Source organism: Delphinapterus leucas, chromosome 10 (genome assembly GCF_059928025.1).
Source record: "Delphinapterus leucas isolate spDelLeu-1000000601 "Yukka" chromosome 10, BTC_Dleu_Yukka2, whole genome shotgun sequence".
NCBI lineage: Eukaryota > Metazoa > Chordata > Mammalia > Artiodactyla > Monodontidae > Delphinapterus > Delphinapterus leucas.
The window spans coordinates 19,936,315-19,955,590 of record NC_143138.1 but is presented as its reverse complement, the minus strand read 5'-3'; the positions used below and the strand labels follow the sequence as shown (position 1 = coordinate 19,955,590).

Sequence of the window (19,276 nt, the reverse complement as noted above, 5' to 3'; positions counted from 1 at the left end):
GATAACCCCATGGGGTGTGCAGGTTATTTCCATTTTAAGACGAAGAAAACAAGGCACAGAGACTAAAGCATACCTCTGGTTAGTTGTGATTATGACACCCCCCAACCCCCCTCTCTTGGCAGTTTTGCCTCAGTGGCACCATGAGGGATACAAAAGATAGAGGGCAGAGTTTCTGCCTTCTGCAAGCTTATGGATTATCTTGGGCTAAATTTGGTAACGTGAATGTCACTTTTTCCAGCTCGGACCTCTTGGCAAGACTATTCCTGAGGCTTTGATCAATAACTGCTGTCTGGAGCAATCTGATGTCGCACATTGAAGAGCTTGGAACAAAGTAAGCGATCAATCATAAACAGCACTTCCCCCGCCAGGCACAGCGCCCGGGGCTTACGAATTGAGGCTGTGTTTTTATAGCCAATACAATGTATTTCTTTAGACTGTGTATTTATTTGGGGTGGCTTGAGGAGGGGCTGGTGGAGCTTTGGGGACCAGACTCAAGCTGCCCTAGCCACTCCTCGGTGTCACCAGTTTCTCATGCAAACCACTGTAGGCTCAGGAGAGGAAGACACAGTTCCTGCCACCGAGAAGCTGGCTCGCTATTTGGACGTGCACATTAAGACAAACCAGCGAACAAACAAAAGCCCTAACAAGTCAGGGCCATCCGGGCATGAGGCGCGCGAGAGGCACGGGTGCGTGGGTGCCGGCCCCATCGGTGTGGGTGCAGGGAAGCCTCACGGGAAAATGAGATTTTGAAGCATGAATGGGTGGGTGAGGAGGGAGGGTGATCTTAGGTGGAGAGAAAAGTGGGGGCAATGGGATGGGTGAGAAAGTTCAGATAAGCATTTTGAAGACAGTGAATATAGCAGGTCAACCGGTGTAAAGGAGTCGTGCAGGCACAGTGAAGCCTGATGCTGGTTACCACTGAACCATTCATTTAGTCAACAAATATTTATTGTTCACCTACCCTGTGCCAGGCGCTAGCCTCGCGCTAGAGACCCAGCAGCAGATAAATCATGTGCCCTAAAATGTGACGACTGTTGCCCTGATTTGGGCTCCAGCAGCCCTGCCCCATGTTCCTGGCAGCCAAGCTCTGATCTTCAATCCTGCCTGCAGAGAGGGATCCTCGTTTCAGCCATTCTTCCTGCAGACAGATTACACCTGCCCTCCCCCGGCCTCTGACGTGGGGCAGACACAGGAGCCCGGTGATCGGCTCGGCTGGAATAAATTACTGGCCCATCATCTTCATGCATAAAACATGGCACAGAAGGCCTGGGCTGGGCAGCCCAGCATAGCAGCTGCCTTTGGGCCAGTCGGGAGTTAAGGGAAGGAAAGAAAAGGCAAGTTTCAAGATAAAAGAAGTCAACGGAAGCCTTGGATATAAAAAAGGAGAAGAGAGCTTTTAAAAAAAATTTTTTTTTTATACGTCTGGCCTTGACTTCCTGTATCGCTACGAGCACTTTTGCTCTCCAGCCATGAGAAGGTGTTAGACCCTCACTTTGGGACCATGGTGTTACCTTCACGATTGCACTGGATCAGAAACAGGCCATGGAGGGACAGGATCCGGAGGCGGCAGCTCAACCGTGAGTGTCCCGGGGTGTTGCCCGCTCCCCCCAACCCCCCCCCCCACCGCCCCCGCCTTCCTTCTCCACACCTTTCCCAGTACACGCATTTATGCCCCTGCTGCAAATCCGCTCCAAGCTTCCCCCCCATCTCCTCCTTCATGTCCTGTGCACCCTCTTCAGTGGTCTTAATTTTCATCCACTCCTGTCTCCCTATTTCCTTCCTACAGCTCTATCCTAATTGGAGGTAACTAAACTCACTTTGTTTCAAGTAGCAAGCAAGAGAGGGCCTTTTTTCTTTACTTCTCCACTTGATGGAAAATACAAATACTTATACCAGTCAAGGGGCTGTGTGGATTGGAACTTTTGTTTATTATGGTGGGGGGAAAATGCAGTGTCTGAATCAAACAGGTATCAGTGGTGTAGTTAGAATGTGTGAAACTCAAGGATCAGCGAGTCACATTTCCTTTAAGGACCCAATCATATGGTTTCTTAAATTATCAAACTCATACTAAGATTCCCCTTGAGTTGACAGGAACTCTAACCAAAAGTGAGCTTTAATTAAATTAATTTATTTATGATTTATTAAACTATAGTTGATTTACAATACTGTTTTAGTTTCAGATGTACAGCTTCAGATTCTTTTCCATTATAGGTTATTACAAGATATTGAATATAATTCCATGTGCTATACAGGAAATACTTGTTGTTTATCTATTTTATATATAGTGGTGTATATCTATTAATCCCATACTCCTGATTTATCCATCTCCTTCCTCTCTTCCCTTTAGTGACCATAAATTTGTTTTCTATATCTTTGAGTCTGTTTCTGTTTTGTAAATAAATTGATTTGTATTATTTTTTTAGATTCCACATATAAGTGATATCATATAATATTTTTCTCTACCTGATTTACTTCACTTAGTATGATAATCTCTGGGTCCATCCATGTTGCTGCAAATGGCAATATTTCATTATTTTTTATGGCTGAGTAATATTTCATTGTATATATATATATATATATATATATATATATATACATGTACCACATCTTCTTTATCCATTCATGTGTTGATGGACACTTAGGTTGCTTCCATGTCTTGGCTATTGTAAACAGTGCTGCTGTGAACATTGGGGTGCACGTATCTTTTCAAATTAGCGTTTTCACCTTTCTGGATGTATGCTCGGGAGTAGGATTGCTGGATCTTATGGTAGTTCTATTTTTAGTTTTTTAATGACCCTCTACTGTTTTTCATAGTGGCTGCACCAATTTACATTCCCACCAACACTGTAGGAAGGTTCCCTTTTCTCCACACTCTCTCCAGCACTTATTATTTGTAGACTTTTTGATGATGGCCATTCTGACCAGTGTGAGGTGATCAAAAGGGAGATTTTAGTGTTGACGTAATCGGAGAAAGAGAAAGCATTCTAAGATGTATGTGTCAAGACCACTATCCTTCAATAAGTAACAAATTGGTGTGTGTCTGTTACTGGAAAGGTGTATTTAACTCAGATGTCAGCAAATTCAAATGGTTAGAGGGGCTATGCTGCTAAGTTCAGTGAGCAAAAGGGCTGTTTTCAGGGTGGTAAGGAATAGCTCACTTTCTTCTTATCTCTGTCATGGGAAAAACAATAGTGAAACCACGATGATAAATTACAACTGCCACTTGGCCTCAGTCTGAGGAGGCAATAGGGCATGGTGGAGACTGTGGTACATGGGAAAGCACTTGTACAGGAGGGCACCCACCATTCAGTGCCATCAGATTATTTGCATGAGGAATGGGGGTCTGACCGGTGGCCAGATTTCCCAATTTCCCTTTTTTTTTTTTCAAGAAAAGCAAAAAAATGCTATTTTCTAAGTGAAAGCTCTCAAGCTTAAACATTGGAAGTTAATTCTTTAAATTGTAAATATAGCCCATAGTGTGCTCTAATGCGAAATGTGACAGCTGTGGGGCACCAAGCCCTGGTTTAAGTGCTGGGTGCTGTTCTAATTAAAAGCCCATCACATAGTTTATTTAAGTCTAGTTATATGTTGGCAAGCCTTTCTTATGTGTTAAAAGCCCCTGGGGAAGACAGTTAAATTATGATGAATGAGTGGTTTAGGAACATAAATAAACACAGTCTGCTAGCTTAGGAGGGCAAGCTGGGCTGGTTGCATTCCAAATGGCACCCCAGTACAAGGAACTGCACCCAGCAAAATCATTCCTTAATATAATTGAAGAAGCTCTTAGTCGTTTTTTCAGTCTCCACCTTATTCGTCTGCTTCTTGCAGCTGCACCTACCTTGACTTTAAATTCCAGTTTTTGTGACACCTCATTTTGTGTTGGTATGGAAACAGTTGTGGTCCCACAGATTTAGGGCAACATCTCTGCTGTCACTGAGAAAGGATGGAGTGTGATCTGCATTATTGCATACTGTTGGTGGGGTGGGGTTGGCCTTCCCTCTAAAAACAAGAACTTGGGAGAAAGGCCTGCTTCATTGTACTGATTTCACTTAAATTATGAGACTAAAATCTGGGTACTGTGATACGGTGTCTGCATGGTTTTAATATGAAACAATGATGTGTTAATAAATGTTTAATCCAAGCTTGATGTTCAGCAGGCTAGTCCTGACCTCTCTGGCCTATGTGTCTGAGGAAGGAGGGATTCTGACATTCCTCCAGGATGGTCAAGAGCTCTGCTGTATCAGGGTCAGGGTGAGTTAGAAATAGCAGCAGGATCAAGTGACTTTGTTTGGGGTTGATTTTTCCAACTCATGGAACCACTGAGCATGTTTGAAGGCAGAGAGTTAGAGGCTGTGGAAAGGGAGAAAGCGTGAAGACACTGAAGAGGGAAGGAACAATGGGGAAGCCTCTCACTGCAAACACCGGCCTGCAAGCCTAGTCCTAGACATTGTTTTGCAATTGCTAAGATTTGTCTTGGATAACTTTTCCCGTCCTCTTTCTCTGAGGCCTTTCTCACAGGTCAGCATCACCTCTGACTTGGAGACCCAAGCGTTGTTGCCTCTTGGGGTTATTCTGTCATTGAGAAAAATAAGTTAATAATCCTTTTTTCCTCAAATACACAAAGTGGCCTTGAATGGCAATAAAGGGTATACATGCCACCACTCACCCCTTCCATGCCCGTGCAGACATTGCTAATCAACCACAGCTTTCTCCATATCTTTCTTTCCCAAGGAGGCCATGCCCAATCTTAGAATCCTTTCCAATACAGTGCTGCTATTTGTAATCAATTATAATTGCCACAACAGTTGAAACCTGGATTTGTTTTTTTCTATTGCTTCATAACAAATTGTCACAAGCTTATTGTCTTAAAACAACATACATTAATTATCTCATAGTTTCCATGGGTCAGGACACTGGGTATGAAGTAGTTGGGTCTTCTTCTCAGTCTCCCAGTGTTGCAGTCAAGGTGTTAGCCAAGACCACCGTCTCCTGAGGCTCATTGTCTCCTTCCAAGTGCAGTGGTTGTTGGCAGAATTCAATTCCCTGTGGTTGTAGGACTGAGGCCCTGAACAACTAGAGGCTACCCATTGTTCCCTGCCACATCGCCCTTCCTACAGCATGGTAGTCTGCTTCCTCAAGGCCAACTAGAGAGTGTCTGTTGCTGCTTGTAATCTCTCCTTTAAAGGACTTGCCTGATTAGGTCAGGCCCACCCAAGATAATTTCCTTTTTGATTAGTTCAAAATCAACTGATCAGGGACCTTAATTACATCTGCAAATCATTTATTTATTTACTTATTTATTTATTTTTGGCTGCATTGGGTCTTCGCTGCTGTGCATGGGCTTTCTCTAGTTGTGGTGAGTGGGGGCTACTCTTCATTGCGGTGCGTGGGCTTCTCATTGCGGGGGCTTCTCTTGTGGAGCACAGGCTCTAGGCGTGTGGGCTTCAATAGTTGTAGCAGGTAGGCTCAGTAGATGTGGCTCGTAGGTTCTAGAGTGCAGGCTCAGTAGCTGTGGTGCATGGGCTTAGTTGCTCCACGGCATGTGGGATCTTCCTGGACCGGGGCTCAAACCCATGTCCCCTGCATTGGCAGGGAGATTCTTAACCACTGTGCCACCAGGGAAGCCCTGCAAATTTTTAACATTTGCCATATACCAAAACCTAATAATGGAAGTAAAATCTCACCATATTCACGAGTTTTGCCCACACCTACATAAGGGAATGACACGGAGCATGTGTACCAGGGGGCCGGAATCATGGGGCCATCTTAGAATTCTGCTTACTCCAAACCCAGATGTCATCCTTGTAATAGAACCTTGATTCTGAGCTACTGGCTTTGTTTTTCTTTTTTACTTTTTATTGTGAAAAAATTTTAAACATACAGGAAAGTAGAGAAAATAATATAATGAATCTCATATACCCATGTAATTTAACAGTTGTTAACATTTTGCCATATTTGCTTCTTCTATTTTCCTACTGAAGTGGTTTAAAATAAATTGCAGGCATTATGACATTTCACCTCTAAATATTTTAGTAAGAGCATCCTTAAAAAATAAGGGCCTTTTTCTACATAACTGCCTAATAAAATTAACAGTGATCCCCTAATATTGTTTAATACATAGTTTATATTCAAATCTCCCAGGTAGAATACAATTCTTAATGTGATCTCCTAATGCCTGTAAACCCTTACAAAATGCCTGGCACCTAGTGTACTCAAAAAGGTTTGAATTCCATCAAAATTATATTCATATTTTATAATCATGTTAAAGCAATGACTCCCAAAGTCCAATTTCCCCTAGTCCCTCTCACTTCTTTTCACTGCCAGGGTCTGTAATGAGATATTTACATTATTTACAGTCTATAATAGTGTGGGGTGGAAAATAATGGAACCAAGGTACGAGAGCTGTAATGTGTTACCCTTCTTAGGGATATTCAAATTTTAAAAGAGGCCATCAATTAAATAAATTGTTTAAATAATAAAAGATACCAGCAGAGAAAGACCCAAATATGTGATGGCGGGCAGATATCTTGAGGAGAGGCTTATCTGACACCCTGAAAACTGTATCAAGCTGCTTACTGAGACCTCCCCGGGTAAAAAGGGGTCTAGAGAGAGCACAGTGGCCACTTGGCTTTCTGAATGATGACAGCAGTGTCAGGGCAGGGTCTGGCAGTAAGGGGTAGGCACAGATAAGGGGGTGCCCTGTGACTCTTTCTTCCCTTGAATCTGCTAAAGTTTAGGGGTGATGAAAGGGAAGAAAGCCTGGAAAATGTATAAACTTTGATAACAGGGATATATGACTTCACATCCTACTTCTACATCTTAGCTCTTGGCCTGTGGGCAAGTCATTCTACTTCCCTGAATGTCTACTTCCTTAAGCCCAAAATGGTTGTTATAACGACACCAACCTCGCAGTGTTATTAGGGGGATTAGAAGACATAAAATGTATCAAGTGCCTGGCAAGTGGCAGCGGTAGCTATAGGGATCCGAGAGACTGGTAACGGTAATGGTGACCTTTGGGACAGGATAAAGGGGCTACCATTGCCACCACCACGCTTTTGGGTTGGGGAAAATGCCATGCTGGAGAAGGCAGCCCCCTCTTACTCAGATCCTAACATCACCCCACTTCACCCCCATACCCGGCCAGCTTGCAACACACCAGGTAGGAGGCAACCCAGCCCTGCCAGGGGAAAACCACTGGCCCCTGGGGGTGCAGTTAACTCCTGTTCTTCTGAGAAGCTGGGGTGAGTGTTTTCCCCAGTGGTGGAGTGCAGTACAAGTAAATGCATCCAGGTGACATAGCCCAAGTGGAACTTATTGCTTTGCTGCCTTGAAAGGTGGAACTCCATGTCTGGGGAGAGCTTTGTTGGAGAAGGCTCAGGATGACACCCTCTGTGGACCCAACTGAAGCAATGGGAATGAGTTCTCTCTGTCCCTGAAAAGACAACAGTGACAAAGCTGATACACGTTTGAGATTTGCGAATGCTGCTGTCTCAAAGATACCACTTGTCACTTCCTTCCCAGCGTTGATGTGACGTGGTTGTCTTGTTCGGCCATTCTCCTGACTCAGTGTGGTGGTATTCTCCATTGTGATGGGGCAAGAGGGGAGCCGTAAGCAGCAGTCTGAGTTCCGCACACCCATCCCTGGACAGTGGTTGGGAGAGCGGGTGTGATTTTGAAAGGGGGCTCTCCCAGACTGACAGTTCTCCTACACAAGGAGGTAAGAACCCAGCCGGTTATTCCTTACCGGGTGTGGCCTTGGAGTCTTTTCTAAATACCTCTGTGTCTCCAGATGAAACGGAAGACAAGGGCTGGTGCTGGGCAGGCCCCAGGTAGCCAGGGGCTGAGGGCTGGAGGAGTGTGCACAGCGCCTTTCCCAGCCTCTTCCATCCGCGCAGGGCCGCCCACTCTGCAGATGGCCCCTGCTCGCCAGAGACCCAGCATCAGCTTACAGAGCAGCCTGCTGACTATCGGTTTTCCGCCCAGCTCACCTGTTATCTGGGGAGGGTCGGCAGACGTGCTGTGGGGCTGGAACGACTCTCACGTTTCTCCTCAGGGCTCCTCCCCTCCGGGATTTTGCACCAGCTTAGGGAAGCCATATGGCTGCAGATTGACCTTTTCAGCCTGGATACAGACACCCAAACGTCCTAGACCACAGCAGAAGCCGTGTTGTTGCCTTTCCTGACTTGCTGCCTCAGTATCTTGCCATTGATCTGACTTAATTAGAATGACTCCCAAATGTCAGATTCCTAGTGCTGCTCTCGCTGACTCAGGCTGGTCTCCTCTGTTTTTGTTTTAAATTGAAGTATAGTTGATTTACAAAGTTGTGTTAATTTCTGGTGTACAGTAAAGTGATTCAGTTATATATGTATATTCTTTTTCATATTCTTTTCCATTATAGTTTATTATAAGATATTGAATATAGTTCCCTGTGCTATACAGTAGGACCTTGTTGTTTATTTTATATATAGTAGTTTGTATCTGCTAATCTCAAACTCCTAATTTATCCCCCTCTGCCCCCTGCTTTCCCCTTTGGTAACCACAAGTTTGTTTTCTCTGTGTGTCTGTTTCTGTTTTGCAAATAAGTTCATTTGTATCACATTTTTAGATTCCACATATAAGTCATTTCACATGATATCTGTCTTTCTCTGTTTGGCTTACTTCACTTAGTATGATAATCTCTGGGTTCATCCATGTTGCTGCAAATGGCATGATTTCATTCTTTTTTAAGTCTGAGTAATATTTCATTGTATATATGTACCACATCTTCTTTATCCATTCATCTGTCAATGGACATTTAGGTTGCTTCCATGTCTTGGCTATTGTAGATTCTGCTGCTATGAATATCGGGCTGCATGTATCTTTTCAAATTAGAGTTTTCTCCAGATATGTGTCCAGGAGTGGAATTACTGGGTCATATGGTAGCTCTATTTTAAGTTTTTTAAGGAACCTCCATACTGTTTTCCATAGTGGCTCTGTTCTGTCTCACACCCCATGAATTCCTCACCTGGCTCCTGTTTCCTTTAAAGCCATAAGCTTAAAGATTTGGGAGGAGGTAAGCAAGGGGATCACCCCAAGTGTAAAAAAAAAACCAAATAAAGAAGGCTTTTAGAACATTTCTGTAAACCACGGGTCACATATTTTCCTAGGTTCCAGTCTAGCCACCTGCTAAAGTCGCCCATGAACAGCCTCAGCCCAGACAGCGGGCAGGCTGGCCCCCCAGGGCCTGAGTTTCTCCACAGTTCTGCATCCTGTTTACCAGCTGTTCTGTCAATTACTGAGAATTTGACTGTATTTTGTTTAGGGAGCCTAGTATTCATACTGGTGTAAGAGTTAGTTATATAGCTTCCAACACGACATTACCTGTTTTCTCATCAACCAGAAGGTTAATTGCTTTCCATAGAAGCCTTACCCTCAGCCTTCCTGCCTGAGTGATTGAGTCCCAGAGTGCTACTTCCAAATGCCCCATTCCAGCTTATACTGTCAAGGATTAAAAGCATGGGAAACCCAAGAAAGGGAGGTACTTTGAATAATTCAAGGGGGTTCTGTTGGTTGAGAAAGTGCTCTCTTTGTATGTACATTGATCTGGACAGATATTTTAGCCATCTCCAGCCAAGGACGGACAAAAGAGAGGGTGTGGAGGGAAAGGGGAAGGAGAGGAAGAAGAAACAAATTCGAACACAACTAACTGTAATTAAAAAGAATGAAAACAGCAGTGGGATTAGAGGACTCAGAGCTTGGTGGAGGGTCTTAAAGCCTTTAATCCTCAGATTGGTTGTTGGTGGACAGATCTAAAGAGCCCAAAAGTTAACCACTGGAATAACAACTTGGACTCTGGTTGGAAGCAGAAAATTACCAAAATAGCAAATTTTCTCAGTAGCATTAAGCCCGTGTATTACGTTGGGGGGAAGGAGGGTTTTAGGGGATAGGAACCATCTGGAAATATGTTAGCCTAAAAGCAAGCCACTATGTAAGTACCAGTTTTTCTATATCAAGATCCAAGAAACTGTTTAACTGCACAGGAATATGTGTGTATGTTTGTGTACACAAACACACACACAGACACACCCCAGTTGTCAAGAATGTGATGACTGGGGCTTCCCTGGTGGCGCAGTGGTTTGGAGTCTGCCTGCCGATGCAGGGGACACGGGTTCGTGCCCCGGTCCGGGAGGATCCCACATGCCGCGGAGCAGCTGGGCCCATAAGCCATGGCCGCTGGGCCTGCGCATCTGGAGCCTGTGCTCCGCAACGGGAGAGGTCATAACAGTGAGAGGCCCGCGTACTGCAAAAAAAAAAAAAAAAAAGAATGTGATGGCTGTGAGCTTGGGCAGCAGCACTAAAAAATAAATGTCTTTAGTTTGTTTTGATCTGATACAAAGCTATTATGTCTTTGTTGTATAAAACTCAAACAATTCAGAAACACATAAGAGAGAGAGGGAAAGTCATCTAGAATTCCCAGCCCCCTCATTGTACAGCATAGTGCTCCCATTTCTTTTTCTAAAACATACTCAATATATTATTTTCATAGGCTCTGTTCTGCAACTTGCTTGTTTCACTTAACAACATAACTTGAATACCTTTCTGACAGTCAATGGCCATAAATATCTTTAGACTGGATCCATACAGCCAAATTCAAATGGAGGCCTGCAGAGTTTGGGCAGTTTAAATGTATCTAATCTGATTCACTTATTCCTGAAAAAATTATTATAATTATAAAAGTGGATTGTATTGGATGGGGACTGAACTGTTCGCTTAATTATTCACATAGCCTGGGTGTCTCTGACTCTCTGTACTCAGATGGTAAGGAGGAGTGTTTAAAAGGTCAGGGTAATCAGGAGAGGGTTTGTGTATCTACTTTCAGAAAACTATCCCACACACAGTCCTTGAAGGGTAAATCTTTTCATCCCCCACCAAAATGAAGGGTGATTTGGGAACAAGACCATTCCCTATCCCATTGCAGGTTGGTGCCATTGGTGCCTGGTTCCCAAGGCACCAGGATGTCCTTGTGCTTAGGGGTGGGTAGCTTGGCATTTAGCTCCATCATAGAATGGAATGTGAAGAGGCATCTTAAACCTGAGCCTGCACCCAAAAAGAGTTCGGCAAGATCAAGAAAAACAGAGTCTAGGATATTTGCTAATAACTCTTTGAATTGCTGCTCCCCAGAGCTTTGTTTCCTGAGGTTTTGTGTACGAATAGAGTCAAATTAATCCAATCCTTCAGTTTTCAAGCAAGTAACAAAAACCCATAAAGGACTTACTTGCTAATATTGTGTTAATGGGAGGATAGCAAATTCATGTAAATGAGCCTGCAAATAATCTCAAGCGATCTCCCCCCTGTGGACCAAGAGGAAGCTTTACTTCTGTCAGGATGGTTTCAAAGGGAGAGAAAGGATGCTCTTTTGAGCTATCAGAAACGATGAAAGCAATTTTGTGGGCCTGCAAGCACCCTCTAAATGGTACAGATGATGAAGGGATGTGTTAGATGTATTTTTTAATGTTTTCCGAGATTTCATAAGCAAGTTTTTACATACAGAAAAGTTAAAAGAATTATAGAGGGAACATCCATATAACTACTACCTAGATTCTACCACTAATATTTTATTATACTTGCTTTATCTTATATCTACCCATATATCCACCCCTCTATCAGTCCATCAATAAATCTTATTTTTAATGCTTTCAAATTTAGTTACAGACATCCATACACTTCACTCTAAACACTTCAATATGTATGTCATTTAATCTTTGTTACTGGTTCTTTAAAAATATTTAGTCACGTTTTTTGAGGTTTAATTTACATAGAGTACATTTTTTATAAGACCACTTTTACTTTTTAGTGTACAGTCCTGTGAATCTTGGGAAACACCTATGGTTGTGTAACTACCACAACAATCATGATATGAAAAGTTCCACCACCTCAAACATCCCCTCATGCTCCTTTGTATTCAACCCATGCCTTCGTCAACTGATGGTCTGCTTTCTGTCCTTACAGTTTTGCCTTTTTCAGAATGTCTTACAAATGGAATCTATAACCTGTAGCCTTCTGAGTATGGCTTCTTTCATTTAGCATAATACATTTGAGGTTCATCCATGTTGTTGCATGCACCTTTGTCATCTTCATTGCAGAGTAGTTTCCATTACTGGATGTATTTTTATAAGGTATAATCATGTGCAGGTGGTAAGATCTCTCATCACCAAAAAGCACGGGCAAACAGCGACCACCAGAGAGGACAGCCCCTGAGGTCTCCATGGTCCTCATGGCTCTGTGCCTGTCTTAGGAATCTCTAGGCAAATCAAGGACAAGGAACCTCTCTGGGGTCCCAATGCGCCTCATCTGTGCCCTGGGAATATTAGTGCCCTGGGAATATTAGTGGGAACTACTCAGGGGTACTTTATTCAATCAGCACTAAAGGATTATGGTTCAGAAGGTAGCAACCCTACATTTTTTTCTTTGACGTTGTATGTGATTGCAGAACCTGTACACAAGTCAGGGATTGTTTCTCCCAATGTGAGACCTAAACCCAGACTGATATAGAAGAGCAGAGGCCAGGGGAGGCAGGAGAACCAGGATGGGACAGAGGGAAGAGCTGTTCTCTAGTGGAGGCTGTGCTGGCGCTGACAAGCTATGACACAGTCACAGAGGGTCCAGGAGCCCTGGTTCAAGAGCTTTCTGGTTGCCTGTTATTACTCTCTCCATTTTCTTTCCCTAACTCAAGTTAAAATTCTGTGTTTTGCATCTAAAATAATAACATCCAGCACACAGAGAGAAAAGAGTGAAAGAACATCTTGATTTCTTTAGGAAATCATGTAGTTTAGCTTTATGCTTCTAGTACAACTTTGAGCTGAGCAGCCCACACACCGTTATCATTCTCCCAAAGGACAAGGAATCGACTTCCTTCTGTTTCCTCCACAGCTGAAATGAAGCTGTGTGGTTTTTAAGATGAGAAACATAATCTTCAGGGAGAGACTACATATTTTTTTCTTCACCCTCACTCCTAATGCGGACTCCATTTCAGTATCATCTGAGAAGGTGATGGGGGGCGTGGGATGTGAGTGTCCCCGCCAAGGGCATGGGATTTTTTTCTGGATCTTGCCTCTGAGCATCTGGGAGACATCAGTCAGACCACTCACCCTCTCCATACAGTCAATACACATTCTTTTTTGCCCAGGCCACAAGTTTGCACTTCGTTTCTTGTGCACCCCTTCTTACATCACCTCTTCAGGGGTAACTGCTTCCAGGACTCTGCTGCCTCCAGCTGTACTAGGAAATGATGTCCCCCTCCGTCCTAGACACAGCCCAATTCTCATTTTTCCTCTTCACACATCAAACCAAACTCACTGCTCCCCGTCACTCCTCACTTATCGGGGACAGAACTTGTGCCAGGCACTATGTGAGTCACTTTTTTTTTTTTTTTTTTAGGGAATAATTTATTTTATTTTTGGCTGCGTTGGGTCTTTGTTGTTGCACGCGGGCTTTCTCTAGTTGCGGCGAGCGGGGTCTACTCTTCGTTGTGGTGCGCGGGCTTCTCATTGCAGTGGCTTCTCTTGTTGCGGAGCACAGGCTCTAGGCACATGGGCTTTAGTAGTTGTGGCACGTGGGCTCAGTAGTTGTGGCTCGTGGGTTCTAGAGCGCAGGCTCAGTAGTTGTGGCTTGTGGGCTTAGGTGCTTCGCGGCACGTGGGATCTTCCCAGGCCAGGGCTCGAACCCATATCCCCTGCATTGGCAGGCAGATTCTTAACCACTGTGCCACCAGGGAAGCCCTATATGAGTCTTTCTTTCACTTAATCCTCATCCAAAACCCTACGAGGTTGGTCACTGTATCCATTTAGCAGGTGAGGACTTTGAGGCTCAGAGAAGTTAAAGGATTACTAAGTAGCAGAACAGAGCCAGGATTCAAAGTCATTTCTGTACGAGTCCAAAGCAATTTTCACAGCAAGAACTTTTATCTCCAGGATTCAATCCCAAATCAGCTGACTCCCAGTCTAGCAGTTTTTCCAGCTTCCTGCACTGTCTATTCAGAAAATCCATCTTACCATGCTTCCCCAAATATCAAAATGTGGGCCCAGTTGAAATGCACACAGCTCTGGGAGTCTCCTAAAGGTGGATTCCAGGGCTAGCAATGTCTGACAGCAGTCAAAGAGATATTTGGTGCCTGCTGGGAACAGTATCTTCCAATGCTGTGCTAAACGCACAAGTGTTTGAGAAATATACAGAAGGAAAATGCTAACCAAATGTTAAAATCTGTATGGAATATCTACCCTGAGTCCCTGGATTCTTTTCTGTGCCAGACAGGCCCACCACGAGGCCCACTCAGAAAGAAACCTGAACACCCAGGACCCTTGGGCTCACAGCTAGTGCCTGTCTTGGCCAGACAGCGCCCCCTGTCTTCTCCAAAAGCAACTGAAAGCAGACACACAGAACCCCACCTCCCACCGCGCCCCGCCCCGCCTTCCCCTCCACAACCTGAAGCGTCGCTGCCTCCAGGGTCCCAGCCCCATTTAGTGATCCCTTGCCCCAGGGAACTTGCCTGTTCCCACCTGTTAAGTGAGTTTCCCATCCTGGTGGTGGCTTCTGACCCTTGTGCCTCCCCACGTGGCACTGCCTCCGAGCCGAGTTGAAGCGCAGAACAGAGCAGGGCAAGACCTGAAGTCGCACCAGGATGTGGTGACCCACACCCAGGGGCCCCTTTCCTCCGCAGCACAAACTCGGTTCAAGGCCGCGCCCACGCTCACAGGAAGATGCCTCCTTCCGTACTCAGAAGGGGCTCCGCTCCTAGTTTGCCATTTGTAACGTGGCCATCGGGAGCCCGGTGACCCATTTACTGGCGGAGCTGGGACGATGTATGCCCTCCGTTCTGCGCCGAGCAGGGAGAAACAGAAACCCCACACTGCACATCTATATTTGAAGTCTGGACACTGACCCTCCCGCAGAGGTCACGCTTGTAGACTTTCCTTTCTGACCTTGGGGCTGAGTTCGCACGTCACCGTTGCGCTCCTCCTCTTCCGGACCCGCCGCAGGCTGGGCCACTGACCAGCTCCGTTACACCGTGTGCTTCCGCGTTTCTAGGCTCTTGGGCTGCACCGGGAGGGTGGAATCCACCCCTCACAATAGTCCTGAGCATTAAGTAAGACAAAACACGTGAAAATATTTTGTCAGCCTGAAGAACCATTCAACTATCTCTCTTCTTAGTCTAGCAGATCAGAGTATGCCTTTAAAATTTAATATTTTCTATCTTAAAAATATGATTTATCAGGAAGTCCTTCATGGGCGTACTCTTCTTTTAATATTTGAACACTTGCTTACGGGAGACTGGCAGACCCAAAAAGTGCCGTTTGCCTGAGTGGTTCCTTTTGGCCTTGCTGTGTCAGGACTTGTGGGGCGCCCTGGGGCCAGCTCCAGGCCCACATCTCAGCAGCCATGGAATGGGTGTACAGAGCCAGGACAGACAGACCTGCCTCTTCTTGCTCTCTGCCCCCACTGGAGAGCAGGTGTGTTATTTATTTCCTCCAGGCCTTCAGCCTCTTATCTCCTGCCAGCTTCCGTTCAGAGGGAATTCCTGCTCCAAATCTCAGGATTTTTCTCTGTTTATTCTCTTTAAAATTGTCAGGGTCTTGCATTTAAGACCACTGTAATCTCCATTGTACTGTGAAGGGTCACCAAGTCAAAGAAGTAGCAGGGGAATTCATATTCTAAATTCATACAAATGATTTCTTTAAAAGTATACATTAATTTTTTTCCCTTTTAAAAATGGACAGAAAAAGAAAAGAAAAATGTACAACAATTCAAAATAGAGTAACAAAAGTCAAGCCTCCAGAAATTCTGAGGCTTCTTGTTTTTCAGAAGAAACAAGAAGGATTTATAATTAGTGTTGCCATTGTTTACATACTGACCTTCCAAAGTGCTTTAGAAGATTAATCTCTTCAGTCTACCCTTCAGTCCTTTATTTTTATCTGCTAAGCAAAGGTAGACTTTAGCCTGTCTTTATGTGAATTGTCATAAACTGAACTAGTGAGACCTGAAATAATGAAACTCAACTCTCCTTTCTACATGTGGTGAAATGCATACCTATATAAATATCTAAGAAAAATGTACTAACAGCCAAATGCAACCAATGGAAGCGACTTCCCTCTTTTCCGCACACAATAGCCCTGATTAATTATACAGCACTGGGAATAAAAAACCTCTTATGTAGCATTTTGTTCACCTTTAGTTTTACCTGTAATTAGCATTCATTTTATAAAACTGTCTTTCTGAACACAATCCTTTCAAAAATGGCTCACCTCAGAAAAACCTAGTCTCTGTAACTTTTAATCCCATGCAATTTCTTCAGTTTCTTTTGCTCATGAATACACTTAGAATTTGGCTTCAAAATACCATGAGTTAAAGGACAAATAAAATATCACTTAGAGTCAGAAAGAATCTCATCAATGCATTACAGTCCTTCCATTCAAGCCCGTATTTCAGTCTCCTACAGCTCTGATTCTTGACCTCTAGGTAAATCAACTTCTTACTCTTCCTGAACAAAAATGACTCATGGAGGGACTATGTGAAGGGAATGATTGCTCCTTTAAGTCCAAAATCAGTGTTTCCAAAGCCATGTTGGAATATTCATAGTCATCACATCACAGGAAGTATATCTTTTTAAACCTTGTGTGCATTTTCTTTAGACAAATGTGTGGTCTTTTCAATTCCAGCATCTAATTTTTATTTCAATCAATTGTATTCTGCAAAGAGTAAAAGAAAAACATTTTTTTTTGTCCTCAGAAGTACAGTTTAAATTCAGAAGATCTTTTACTTTTCCCTCCTTTTATGACACAACTATTGCTGGGGTGGGGGTGAGGGGAATAGAATGAGCTTCCTTATCCGTTTCTGTCATTTTTTTAAAGGCTCCATTGCTTTTCCATTTCTAACCCTAAAAGGTCTCATTATCATGATACCCAGTGTCCCCCTAGCTCTGGCCTCCCAGAGCACTATTGTTCAGTAGATAGTTTCTATATAAATCCAAGGTACAATCTCCAAGTAGCAGAAAATTTAAACAGCACTGGCACTTTTTAAAATTTCTTTGTCTATAAGAACCATAGCGCTAAATAAGTAGAAGCTTTTAAATTACCCTTTTCCCCCTTTGACTATATCTTAGATAAAATTCATAGAACTCGCACCACCCACGTGAACACTAGGACCTGTGGTGGGAGTGGGCATGAGGCAGAGAGGGCCTCGAGTGCCCATTCAGTGGAGAGACAGACACCCCCATGCACACCTCTGTCCTCCCTGTCCGCTCCCCTCCCCCCGCCCATCTTCTCTTTCTTTCTTGGCTCTTCTTCCCTCCATTTAATGTGAATATTTGGAGGTTAACTGGGCATGATTACGTCTCATTACTCACCTAACGATATTTAACCCAGAGTCACGAACTTGGCCCCCGAGAATGCTGTGAACCCAAAAAAGATGGCAACTTCGTTTTTCAAATGTGTAGGTAGAAACATAGAAAATAGCTTTCCGTGTCCTAGAGAGACACTGTAGTGTGTTGTCAGTGTAGGGTCAGGCCACTCCAGGACGCAGAACTGGAGACCTTCAATCATTCACTCTCTCTGACTGCTCTGAAAATGGGTCTACTGGACAGTGACATTCACATTTCCAAAATTAATTTATACTATACTTGGATTTTCTCTTTTTCCTGTCTCCAACTATCTTTGACAATTAGTAAACAGTTCTCCAAAACTTAGAAGTCTTGTTTGGGCTGATTGAAGCTACAATATTAGTTAAAGAAATATATTGCCCTTCAATTGTGGATGACTAAACAAACTGTGGTACATCTATACACGGAGATACTACTCAGCGATTAAAAAAAAAAAAGAAAAGAATGGTTACATGCAACCACATGGATTGTTCTCACATGCATTATGCTAAGTGAAAGAAGCCAAGCTCCAAAGCCTACACACTGTATGATTCAACTTACATGACGTTCTGGGAAAGGCAAAACTATAAGGACAGAAAACAAATCATTGGTTGCCAAGGGCTGGAAGGAGAGGTTGACTACAAAGAGGTCTGAGGGAACTTCTTCTGTATGATGGAACTCTCCTAAATCTTGATTGTGATGGGGGCTACACTATCATATGCGTTTGTTAAAGCTCATAGGACTGTACACTAAAAAGGATGAATTTTACTCCATGTAAATTATACCTTAAAAAGTATCTAATCCCATTAAATTTATGGGTTTATTTCTATATAGTTACAGAGCATTTTAAAAAGTCTAATATGTAGGTCCCCTTGCCACCAACCTTCATTATAAACCAATTATTTGATTCAAAGAATTAAGGAATGTAGGGTGGCTATTTCGTATAATAGGATAGATTTCAGTCTGGTCCCTTACCAACTCATGCTATAGACAGACAGACTCCCCAGCCAAATGCTGGGACCCTTCACAGTCTTGCCGTATGTGCCACAACCTTTCGCCCATAACTCCCTCACCTGATCCCTCTTACCAGGCCGGGCTGTCTCCCCATAGCCTCTCTAACGCCCAGAGCTCATCCCTCCATCCAAGGTTTTTCCCATGTAGTCACCTGTCCAGGAATGCTTTCCTTTTCCCTCTCTTCTTCCTCCTCTTCACCTCCCTCCCATCATCAGTAGACACCCAGGAAATGAGCACTATTCTAGGTACAAAGGAAACAAAGGGTAAACTAGATATGAGTCTTATCCCCAAAGAGCTAACAGGCTAGTCATATAGGTCCAGGAAATAGGATTTATGCAACATGCTAAAAGTGTTTTGACAGAATGATTTGTGAATTTTATTTTCTTTTAGCTCATCGGGGTTATCCAATCGACATTGAATACTTTAATAAGTAATTTTTGGTAATAAGAAGGGAAAGCAGAAATTAAGGGCTTAATAAGTGGTTTGGACCAGAGGTTGTCAGACAACTAGACATTAGGATGCCAAAAATTAGAAATTGTCAGTATCAAGAAGGGAACTGGTGGGAGGAGGTGTCCTGTGGAAACCTGTTACAAATGACAGACACACCCATCTTAATCTATGTTGATGTGTCTCATTCACATTAAGAATCAAGCTGAAATATCAGATTGACTCATTGGATAGCACAGGGGAAATTGACTTCTGGAGAGCATAATTAATTGCAATGATCAGATCCTAGGAGGGAAAATATAACATATCTCCCGTATGTTGCATTTCGAAGTCAGCTCAGTTCTATATTCATTCTTTAACTAAGTCAGAATGATCTTTTGGTTAAGGGAAAAAAATGTGCTTTCTTTCTTGCACAATTACCACTAA

At 43.5% G+C, this 19,276-nt stretch overlaps 1 protein-coding gene across 3 annotated transcripts in view; it reads left to right on the top strand.

The window, feature by feature from the left end:
* The first annotated feature begins 1,252 nt into the window (after positions 1-1,252).
* The window catches only part of RIPOR2 (RHO family interacting cell polarization regulator 2), a 210,885-nt gene continuing 192,861 nt past the window's right edge, over positions 1,253-19,276 (top strand). The window contains exon 1 of one of the 3 annotated variants that reach the window (XM_089918417.1): positions 1,253-1,577. In XM_089918417.1, the coding sequence (XP_089774543.1) occupies positions 1,502-1,577 (76 nt within the window). In that variant the 5' untranslated portion in view covers positions 1,253-1,501. The remainder of the gene's footprint in view (positions 1,578-19,276) is intronic. The other 2 variants (XM_022562350.2, XM_022562345.2) reach the window with 2 other exon arrangements.